Source organism: Echinops telfairi, unplaced genomic scaffold, assembly GCF_000313985.2.
Source record: "Echinops telfairi isolate 266 unplaced genomic scaffold, ASM31398v2 ScPeMD7_7468;HRSCAF=8506_0, whole genome shotgun sequence".
In the NCBI taxonomy this organism is placed as follows: domain Eukaryota; kingdom Metazoa; phylum Chordata; class Mammalia; order Afrosoricida; family Tenrecidae; genus Echinops; species Echinops telfairi.
Window position 1 is genome coordinate 2,298,895 of NW_022111369.1, and position 10,857 is coordinate 2,309,751.

At 38.0% G+C, this 10,857-nt stretch overlaps 1 protein-coding gene across 34 annotated transcripts in view; it reads right to left on the reverse strand.

Moving 5' to 3' along the window:
• ANK2 (ankyrin 2) overlaps positions 1-10,857 on the reverse strand; it is a 402,581-nt gene that overhangs the window by 33,542 nt on the left and 358,182 nt on the right. For 29 of the 34 annotated variants that reach the window (XM_045284229.1, XM_045284255.1, XM_045284253.1 and 26 more), the window contains 6 exons: positions 9,443-9,539; positions 8,112-8,340; positions 7,234-7,359; positions 6,398-6,520; positions 4,181-4,213; positions 2,550-2,571 (listed from right to left, as the gene is read on the reverse strand). In XM_045284229.1, the coding sequence (XP_045140164.1) occupies positions 2,550-2,571; positions 4,181-4,213; positions 6,398-6,520; positions 7,234-7,359; positions 8,112-8,340; positions 9,443-9,539 (630 nt within the window). The remainder of the gene's footprint in view (positions 1-2,549; positions 2,572-4,180; positions 4,214-6,397; positions 6,521-7,233; positions 7,360-8,111; positions 8,341-9,442; positions 9,540-10,857) is intronic. The other 5 variants (XM_045284230.1, XM_045284245.1, XM_045284243.1 and 2 more) reach the window with 1 other exon arrangement.

Sequence of the window (10,857 nt, forward strand, 5' to 3'; positions counted from 1 at the left end):
ATTAGTAGTGGAGGCATCCACTCATGAAAGGTGGGGAAGGAAAACCAGTCAGACTCCTTTTGGCTTTACTCCTGAAAAAGACTTCAGGCCAGAGTCCCGTCAAATGAGAGCTTTTGTAGAGCTAATTTTATGCCTCGATGAAGATTATTTAATAAGTTATGCCTTTTTTTAAACTAGAAGCCAAATAAGAGTATATCTGAAACTTTAACATTTACAACATCTCGAGTAATTGAGGAAACTAATGGGCATCATATCAACGTAACCTTTTTTTTTTAAATGATGAGATTAGTTTGTAATTACTTCTAGGTTGTATGTATCCCAGGAGCAAAAGGAAGGGTCATTTAAATGCAGTATTCCAGAAGAAAAAAGTGGCAGGGTGAAATAAAATCTATTCTAAGCAAACAGGGCTCAATGATGGCAATGCTAATCCGTCATCTATACAAAAGTGTCTCCTTTAGAGAGAAGCATCATTTGTGCTTTGGGAATAATTTGGGAAGATGCACATATCAATATTTAATTTATATTAACACAGATTTGTTCAAGAATATGCACCAATAAAAACTTTCAGAGTTTAAAGTATTCTTGATCTGAAAAAGTGAATATTGAAACAGGGATTTCTTCAATTGAAAGGAGCCCTGGTGGTATAGGGTTATATGTTGGGCTGAGATCTGCATGGTCAGCAATTCGAAACCACCAGCAGCATCAAGGGAGAACGAATGGGCTTTCTACACCTGTAAACAGTTACAGTCTCAGAAACCCATGGGGGTGGGGTCGCTATAAATCAGTATGGACTGGATGACACTGAATTTGTTTTTTGATTTATCATTTGAAAGCACTCTAATAATTTAGTAGTAAATAAAATTGTGCTACTGCAGGTGGTGTAATGGTTCCATGTTGGGCTGCTAAAGGCAAGGTCGGCTGTTCGAAACCACAAGGCACTCCTTAGGAGAAGGATGATACTTTCTACTCCTGTAAAGAGTCACAGTTTGGGAAAGTCACAGGGGCAGTTCTACCCTGTCTTATAGTCGGCACAGTCCTAGTCTGCCCTGTCCTTATGAGTTGGCATTGACTCGATGGCAGTAAGTTTGTTTTTTTGAGGGCCTAGAAATCCCTCAGATTATCCTCCTGTGGCAGTTACATAATCTCCTGTCAACTTGAACAAAGGAGTAAAGTCTAGCCTGTCAATCAAGTCATAGCCAATCATGCCTTTCTATGGGCATGGCCTTCTCCTGAGGATTCTGGGAACTTCTTCCTCCCTGGAAGTGGGACATGCTCGCTGTCTGAATTCCCTTACTGCTGTTGAGACACTGACCCGCGTCAGCATTGAGATGCCTCCAGCACCACTGGATCTACAAGACTTTCCATCCACCAGCCTGTGATCTTCCTGCATTCGGCATCAGTGCATGTGTTGCATGAGGCTGAAGAGGAATCGTGGACTAGTATCGGACATATGGGCTAATATCAGACTTATGGACTGGATCTGGACTGGGCTGGGATGTTTTCTCAATATAAAATTACTATTATGTATAAAGTTCTTTCTTATGCACATATGAGTGTCTATGAATTTGTTTCTCTAGTCAACCCAGACTAACACACCTCCTAAGGGTTCAGGTGACCATATTAAACATAGCTCTCCATTTTCTCCTTTTTGGAATACCACCTTAAAATACAATAAATTAGAATATGTCTTAAAGTAGACAAACATTAAAAATTAAATTTTCTATTGTTCTAAAACATGTGGGAAATAAAAACAAGAAGCTTGTACAGGAAGTTAAAGAATCATTGGGAAACAGCCAACAAACTAAAATGTTAATTGAATGTAACAAACCTGAAATGATCCTAAGATCTTTAAAGGTCTATAAAAACCAATTCCCCGTGTACTAGATTTGCTTTGGAACTTGAATAATAATAAAAAACTAGCCCTATGAAAATATACTAGTGGAGTTAATCCTTTCATCCAGGAAGGTTTTCATTTGGGTCTCCTAATTTTTTTTCAGGAAATTTTCCACACACAGCTTTAGAGGCATCTGCCCTAAGGTTGTCAGTTATACTTCACCACAGTAATAAGCGTGAATGAGGGCTGGGTGGTGGGTTAGCATCGGCTGCAAACTATTAAACAGTATCACTTTTTTATTTAGGTGTATCATACGTAAATAATGGCTCTCGCGAGAAGTCAGTGTCAAAAGGGATACTGTCATGTCAGTGCTTAAAAAAATGAGATGATAATGTTATGCTAACAATGGGACAAAAACAGTAGGATAGGTTTCTTAAACAAGCATAAAAGCAATAGCAGGGTTAACAGGGATGTAAAAAGAAAGTGAATGCTTAGATGAATAATCATTGTACTTTATTGATAGTTAGCTCACAGAGTAGATATATTCATAATTTAACTGGCCAAGCTGCTTTAAAAAATATATATTAATAATTAATCAGGGTAATATATCAATATAATAAGCTATAGTTATTAGTAAGGACAACTAGCTTGCATCCTAATTCATGCGTTACTGTAGCCAGCTTTCGAACAAATTCAATTTTAGTTAAAATCTTACTTTTTTCTGATGCCATATCGATCTGCAAGAAAACATACATAAATGGAAATGATTACAATGAGTGTCTCAGCACCCCTGATGCGCACACTAAACGCCTACACTCGTCATTAGACACGGGAGGGTGATACCACAAGCTAGAGAAGAGTCGGAGTAATGGACTATAGTTCTTTCTGAGGCACTTTGATTCTTTTCTTAACTTGGGGGCAATTATAATTTCTAGACATTACTTGTTGACAGTCCTTTCTACCATGAGTCCTGTGAATGTAGGCCCCAGGTCATAGTCGATATAAAATGTACATATATATGTACTGGGGGAAATGCCAGGAAGACAGTGAAGTAGGTACTAAACAGTGACGATTCACACAGGAAAAAGAAGGGGAGGACAAACACCATTTGTTCAGATGAAACCCTACAGCTTCGTAGTATGCCGCCCTAAGAGTATGCCAGCACCTTAAATCCTGAAAAGGAAAACAAAAAACCTGAACATACTCGGGTCCCTGAGTATTTTCTGAAAATAATAGAAAAATAAGGCGCTCTCGTTCTCTCTCCCTCTCTCCTCTTTCAGTTTACCGTAGTGCTTGAAGCTGCTTCTATCCTCTATTAAAAAAAAAACCCACTTGGATCACAAAAAAGAAAGAAAACCAGTGGGGAGGGGGGAAGCATTTGGGAGAATAGAAAAGTTGGTTTCATAAACTGCTCTTTCAAGAAGGGTGCTCATTATCGTTGCTAAGAGCTTCCGTCCCCGAGTACATGAAGGAGATTGAATAGCTGAGGGAGTGACTGTCCTGTGGAGAGGAAGCATGGGCATGGCTTCAGTATTGCCTTAGGGTTATTGAGTATCTGGCTTGGCTGTACACCACAGGTCCGTACGTGTACAAATCCCTGCTCTCCATGTCCTGCTCCATAAAAACCTGAATTCAGAGTTGTCTTCGGAACTAATCATGCCTCAGATTTTAAGCTCAGCGATGACGGAAAGGTGACATATGATAGTTATTCTTTATATTTTTTTGTATTCTAAATGCGCCAAAATAACAATAAAAAAAGAAACTAGTATATATGAAAGCATTCCAGTCCAACAAGTAACAATTATATTTGTCTGTCTTAGAAACTGATCTGTTAATAGGTTAGCATGAGGGCATTTTTGATATTTTAAAATTTATAACTTTAAAAAAAAATTTATATCTTATATAATGTTTGGGAATTTCCAGATCTTTAGATGGGACACAAATACATACTTGCTGCAGATTCTGAAGCAGATCTAATTCAAATGGCTATTTCAGGGTCACTCTGAGACTTGTCTCTTCATCTATGATGCGGGCAGTAGTAGCGCATGCCCTGCCGAGGGATTCTGATTGTGACAGGTCTGTCTTGATGAGTAAGCATGGCACACTGGAAAGATCCTGTCTTACAGCCACTGCTCAGCTTTAGTATAGTTCTGCATTAGAAAGCTATGATAGCTTAATGGATGAACTTCAGGAATTTTAATATTTTTCGGCTCAGAGGGGTAAGTAAAATTTTGGCCCTTTATTCACTAAGAACAACTGTAGGACTCATCTAAGAAAACAGGTTAACTGTGCTCATGTTAGTGGTTACAGCACTGACCCAGCCATTAACACGTGATGCTGTCATACCTCTTCCTCTGGTTCTTGATCTGACTCTGATTCCTGGCCGCCGCAAGATGCCGTGCAAAATGGAATAAAGAGAGCCAGAAGAGTGGAGAATATTTAGAAGAAATGTAAAGCGTAAACACCCTAATAACAAATGACAGCAGGCAAGCACATATGTAGACATCGCCAGAATTCTCTTGCTTCTTATGAAAGAAGACAGGCAGAAACATTAAAGAGGACCGATATCAATGCAAAAGACTGTGGAATCAAGACGCAAGAACCAGATCATAACCATACTATTTGCAGATACTAGAGGTCACGTCAACAGCCTGATGGTGGACTTGATGGCATTGCATGTATATGTGTACTACAGAAAGGGTGAATGCAGATTTGGAGTCCAAGTGGTAAGTGGTAAGAACTGGACCGTGGTGAAAGTATTTTCAATACAGAGGCAGCACTTGGGGCTTTGATTGTGATTATATTGCTAGTTGCTGTTGAGCTAATTGCCGCTCATGACAACCCTTTGTGTGCCGAGGAGAATTGCTCTGTGGGATCTTCAAAGCAGCAACTTCTCAGAAACAGATTGCCAGGCGAGTGGCAATCTTTTAGCGTACTGGCCAGTGCTTAACTACTTTTGCCACCCAGAGACTCCTTTCTATTAGAATAGAGGGGACTTACTGAATCCTAACACCTAGCTGATGTGTAAAAGGTCTGGCATTTTCTTTTTTGGTTGAGTTAGTACTTGGAAAATTGTCCTGCAATCTGTGTCGGACAGATCTTGACTTGGGAACTAGATGCATAAATGAATGTTTTCTTTCATAACACACTGAATACTCATGGAGGTCGGACACCAAGCTTATTTGTCTTTCTGTATCACTCAGGTGTCTTGCCCACAATGATGTATGCTTGTTTGCGGGTCTTATTTGGTCTTGGCATTGGCTGATTCATTATTAATCAGCTCCACAAACCTCAAAGTATATTCTTCACTACTGCAGTCAGCTTATAGTTCGCTCATTTGGGTGGCTGCATCTACTATAGTATCTTAATTCGTGAGAATAACACGCACATCTGTGTTCATAATACATCCTTTTATTTTTATCAGTTAGTAAGAACTTGCAGTGTCTAGCATGCTGTTGTGAGCCATTCTCCACATTATTACACGGTATCTGACACACTAATGAATTAAGCAAAACATACAATCTGACAACGTATTTAGGTTAGGAAGTTCTCTGATGTATGGACTCAAGATTTAGCATTTGAAATATATTTCTACTTTATCCCAGGTCTTACCACCCAATACTCATTCCCCTCCCTACGTCTAATCCATATACTCTAATTTGATACAACCTCTTTAGACATTGCCATGGGAGACTTTCTATTAAAAAGGAATATTGGGAAAACAAACGTGAACAGTAAAAAGCAAAGTTCTACACAATACTTATTCAATTCAGCTTTTGCTTTGACGTTCTCAGAATAAACAAAGAATTCTTTAATGGAGAGACCTGTGATATCTGTATACCTACCTTGGGTCATAAATCAAAGAATTTTTTTCTTTTCAAAATACAATATAGACAAAGTACTTCCTGTAATGTGAGGATATGTTTGTAAACCAAGAAAGTAGAAGTGAGCAGGTGATTATTTTTACAAGATAGACTATGATGCGATTTCTTAAAATTTAATGGTGTAGTGTTTACGTGTTGGGCTTCTCACAGCAAGGTCAACAGTTTGAAATCCCCAGCTGTCCTGCAGGAGAAAGACAGGCTTTCTACCTGGAAAAGAGTTACAGTCTTAGGAAATGCCAAGGCTAATTCTACCCTGTCCCATTGGTTTGCTGTGAGTTGGCATTAACTTGATGCCAGTGGGTTTGGTTTGGGGTTTTATTCTGCCTGTGAATCCGAAGAAAACAGAAGCAAATGGTAGGGCACAATGCCGGCCTTGTCTCACCAAACCAGGAACACCAATCCAATGCTTTTATGGAAACACTTGGTCCAAGAAGTTAAATGTTTAAGCCAATTTTCTTTCTTCCATGTCCAGGAAGTATTTCTAGAAATTTGCATTTAAAGCAAATCAAGGTAGAACTGCTATTTTCCTTTCTTCAATTGAAAGATAAAAATCTTCTTATAGGGAATCAAAACTGACTGTTGTATCTGATTGTATTCAGTGTCTTTGCTTTATCTTTAAGAAACTTATAAAATAAAACCCCATGCTGCCTGAATTGTAGCACAATAGATCTTACAATACCTTTGCATAGATTGGCAGAGTGATGTTTAAGTTGCAAATAGCTTGATGCACCAGGCCTCTTGTGGATTTTGGCTCCTTCATGAATGATAGTCGTCCGCAAGGTTCCTGAGTCGTATCACGTACCTGGGACAAGAAGGACAGAGAGTCTTTATTCATTCCATGTATATTATTTATATTAATTAGATGATATTAGATGATGCTCAAAATAGAGAGGGAAAAGACAATTCAGTTGTTAATGGTAACTCAGGACACAGAAACGTTCCTGGTTTGCTTGTTTTTTTAAATTCTCATGTAGAACAACTTTTGCAAATCCACAATATCAAACCCTAGTTTACTTAGAAAACCGTTTTAATGAATGCTGTGAGTGTTTAATGTGATAACCTGTAAAAAGCTCTCTCTAATCAGATGAAAACATCAAACTGGAAATTACTATTTAAATTATTCACTGGAGAGCTGGCAAAACTTAGTAAAAAGATATTTTCAAACATATGCCTGGTAAAATCACTCAAGAATCCTGTTTTGTATTTGTTTTTCCTCAAATAAATGGATTATTAAATACTGGTAAAATATTATTGAACCTAATGCCCTTGTTTTAGCCAGAGTTAAAGAAAGTCATGTGTGGACAACCATAAAAGGGATGGGACATATAAGATTTTCAAATATGCCAAGATTTTAAATGGCAATCATTTCCCCCAGCTAAGTTATTATGTGGCACACTGTAAAAACTTAGGATTTTAAAGGATTGTTTTCAATCCTTAGTTCAAAAACTCAGGAAATCATAGGCCAGTCAAGACTTAAAAAAAAAAAAAAAAGATAATATCCTAAGTTTACTTTACCTTGACAAAGAGAGGAAGTCTATTTTCTTTAAAGGCAAAAAAACTGAATATATGATGCTGACCACTCTTGGTTAATGGCACCAGGTTGCCAAAGCAATCAACATAGATGGGTTTTCCTTCTAAGACCTGGGTGAAAAGAGCGATGAACACAAAATATAATAGCTTCAAGTATAACTTATTTACACCAATAAGAAGTGATGACATTTCTAGAAACTTCAAATGAATTATACGAGCATACTGACACTTTATCATATGGAGGACAAAGCATTTAATAGCAAACCCTCTTCTGACTGGTAATGAGAATCTTCCATTATATGGCGACATTGAATATTCTTATATCTAACGCTATCACTTGGGCTATTACCCAGAGAACAACTAGGTTTTAAATGCTCACATTCCTGATTGGATCATTTTTGACACCCTAAAGAGTCAGATTACTTGCTTCAAAGGCCTCTTCCAGTAGACAGCATCATGTAGAAAAACCTGGCATAGCATACAATCACAAGGTGTGCTTCCCTTACCATTTTCCATACTATGCAAAAGTAATCAGGGCCATTAGGACATAGAAGGAATTTAAAACCGCTTTGGTCATTTACATACTTTGAGTTTATCAACAACTCCGAATTTTCTCCAAACAAATCTTTAAAGAAATCATTTTACATCCCCATATGCACTGAGACCACCCCAATCCGATTAGCTGAAACTGGTCAAAATTGGCTCATTTGGAACTTGACCTTCAAACCGATCAAAATGTAGATTGGCGTTTAAAACAAACAAACAACAGTTCTATTTGCTAAACTCTACTTTCAATATAATAAGTAAATAAAGGAATGAACAACATGTGAGTTTAAATACTCTTTGCTTGGAAAACTTAGTACCTCCACATCCCTGCTTCTGGCGACCTCAGCAAAGTTTTCTTGCTGCTCAAGGGTTTTATCCACTTTATCATCTGTCATACAGAAACATCTCAACCTGGCTTCAATGGGATCGTGTGATTTGGCAAACACTACAAATTTGGCCATGTACGGGACACAGATGATCTCTCTGTACACTTGTGATGTGAAGGTCACGGATTCCTGGGTCTGTCGACAGTCTATCAACCAGAACCTGCAAAATAAACACCAAGTCACCTGTTGACAGTTTAAAATATCCCTTCTCCTTTCAGAAGAATCACTTCTTGGAATAAATGTATGACCGAAGTAGTTGTCAAATTATTCTTTTAAGAAAGAAAGGGGAATTCCGGGTGGGCATGAGAGACAAGGAAAAGGAAAAGACAAGGAAGAGGCAAGAGAATTTAGAAAAGAAGAAATAAAGGTGTGAGGGGAGTAAAGAAAGATTTACGAGGTTCTTAAGACCAACTATTTAAGGACTGTATTTATAGTTTTCTTTGTAAGAAAGTCCTGAATTTTCAATCCTCTAAAATATATCTTGAAATTACCATGGACTGCCGGAAGAACAACCAAATTGGTTTTGAAAGAAGTACAGTTAGAAACGAGGGTGGCGAGGCTGTATCAAGTGCGTTGGACATGTTACCAGGGGAACTGGTCCCTGGAGAAGGACATGGTGTTTGCTAAAGCAACAAGTCAGTGAAAAAGAGGAAGGCTGTCAAGGAAATGGATTGACACAGTGGCTCCAACAATGGGCTCAAAGGTAGCAACTGTCAGGATGGCGCAGGCAGACGTGGGGTTCCATTTCAGTCTACAGATTGGCTGTGAAGTGGGACCAATGAACAGTTTTCCTAGATTTTCTTTCCCATACTTCATTCTGCTTCCTGCAACTCTTTCAAGAAACTCATCCTGATTTTCCTTGACTTGATCATCTTTATCAAGGTTCTCCAAGAACTGAGTTTGAATTAACCCAGTCACTAAAATAAATAAATAAAACCAAAGCTCCTGCTGCAGAACTTACAAGCATTATTGAGTAAACGTCATTGAAGAAATTACTGGCTCCATTATTAACTTGTGATTTGGGGTCTCCGCTAGGTCTGTGGCAACATTGCTGTACTTTGGAGTATTGTGTCATCCTTATTATATTTATTGGTAAAAATAGTTTAAAATATGAAACAAATGCAGACCATACATAACCGAAACATTTTTTGGTACTTTTAAAGAAAGTAAGGAGGAAAATAAAGGTGGTCCCTCTCCCCCACGATTGGGGCTGTTTGAAGGAGCAATATCCCAGTTGGCTCTCGTGTGCTGTATGATCATACCTGGCAGATACATTGGTTGTAAAGGAAACACATTCATTGATAAATGTTAATGGCGTAGTTCCTGTAATATCCTCCCACTGGGCAGGGGTGGTTCCACCTGAAAAAACACAATTGTTGAAAAGAATTTAGGCAAAACTCCAGACTCTGGATTGTAAACTAATGCCTTTGCAGTTTTCACTGCTCACTGGTGTACCCCCACTTCTCAGAATAACATGCTGAAACAATGACGAATGCTACATGGAAAGAGGGCCCATTGAAAACAAGCAGGAGATACCACCTCTCAAGGAACTGCATGTAAGGGAGGCTGCATGAATAAAGGCTTCACATGGCTAGGCATTTCTATTCTCTGCCTGTCATTCAGGAGTTTGTATTATATTGGCTAAATCCTGAAGCTTACTTGGAATTGTATATCACTGATTATTTTTAAAGATCTTTCAACTCACTAAGGATCAGAATATTTGGTTGAAAAAATGAGCAATCCAAATATTCTTTTATTCTCGAACTTCATTTTTATGTAATTGCTTCTATAAAGTGTTATTCTTCTGGAATTTACACTTGAAATTTGTCCCCCCACCAAAAAAAGAGAGACATGTTAGACACTATAAGAAGTTCAGTAATTACTGTAGGCTGAAGGAACAAATAAATGAATGGCGGATGATGGTCTCTGAGCCTAAATAAGATTGATGATGACTACCTGTCTTCCATAATGACTGAGAAATTAGACTAACATAGGTAAGGGGGAAAAGAGAACAGTTTAAAGAGATGTAGGGAAATATATATGTTGATATACAGAAAAGTTTTGACATGGGAGTTTCTTAAAGGAAGGATTAGTTCCCTAAGAGAAGTCAAGAAATGCTCATAATAAGCCTTTAAAAATACATATTTTGAGAGCATAACTATGTATTATAACATAACAAAACACATGCCCAAAATATGTTCTTAAAGAGTAATAAATGAGTTTAAGGAACTGTTTAGTGCAACCCCCTTTCAAAATATAGGGTTGGAGAAAATAGATTAGCTTATGTCAAAACCCATAGAGGCTCTTCATTGGTGAGTTACAAGGACGGAATGTGCATTATGCATTTTTCAACCTCATCTTGTTCATTCCCAAGCTGGTGTGTTGTACCCTATGGAAGAGTCAATACACCCATGGAGCAAAATTATGGGGAAAATATGCAAGAATATTAGGTGAAATGCAGAAATGAGGAAATGGAAAAGAGAACGCCAAAGAACCATATGATTAACCTACACTAATTTTAGTCCAGATATTCCAAATTGGTGTCATATTTTAAGTGTATGGGATAAAATATCATTTTTTTTAATCATAGAAGCAAAACTGCGGTAAAAAGGGAGGGATTGCCGACAACAGAAAAATCAGGGAAAATATCTGCCAGAGTAAGTTATTATCTCCGCAG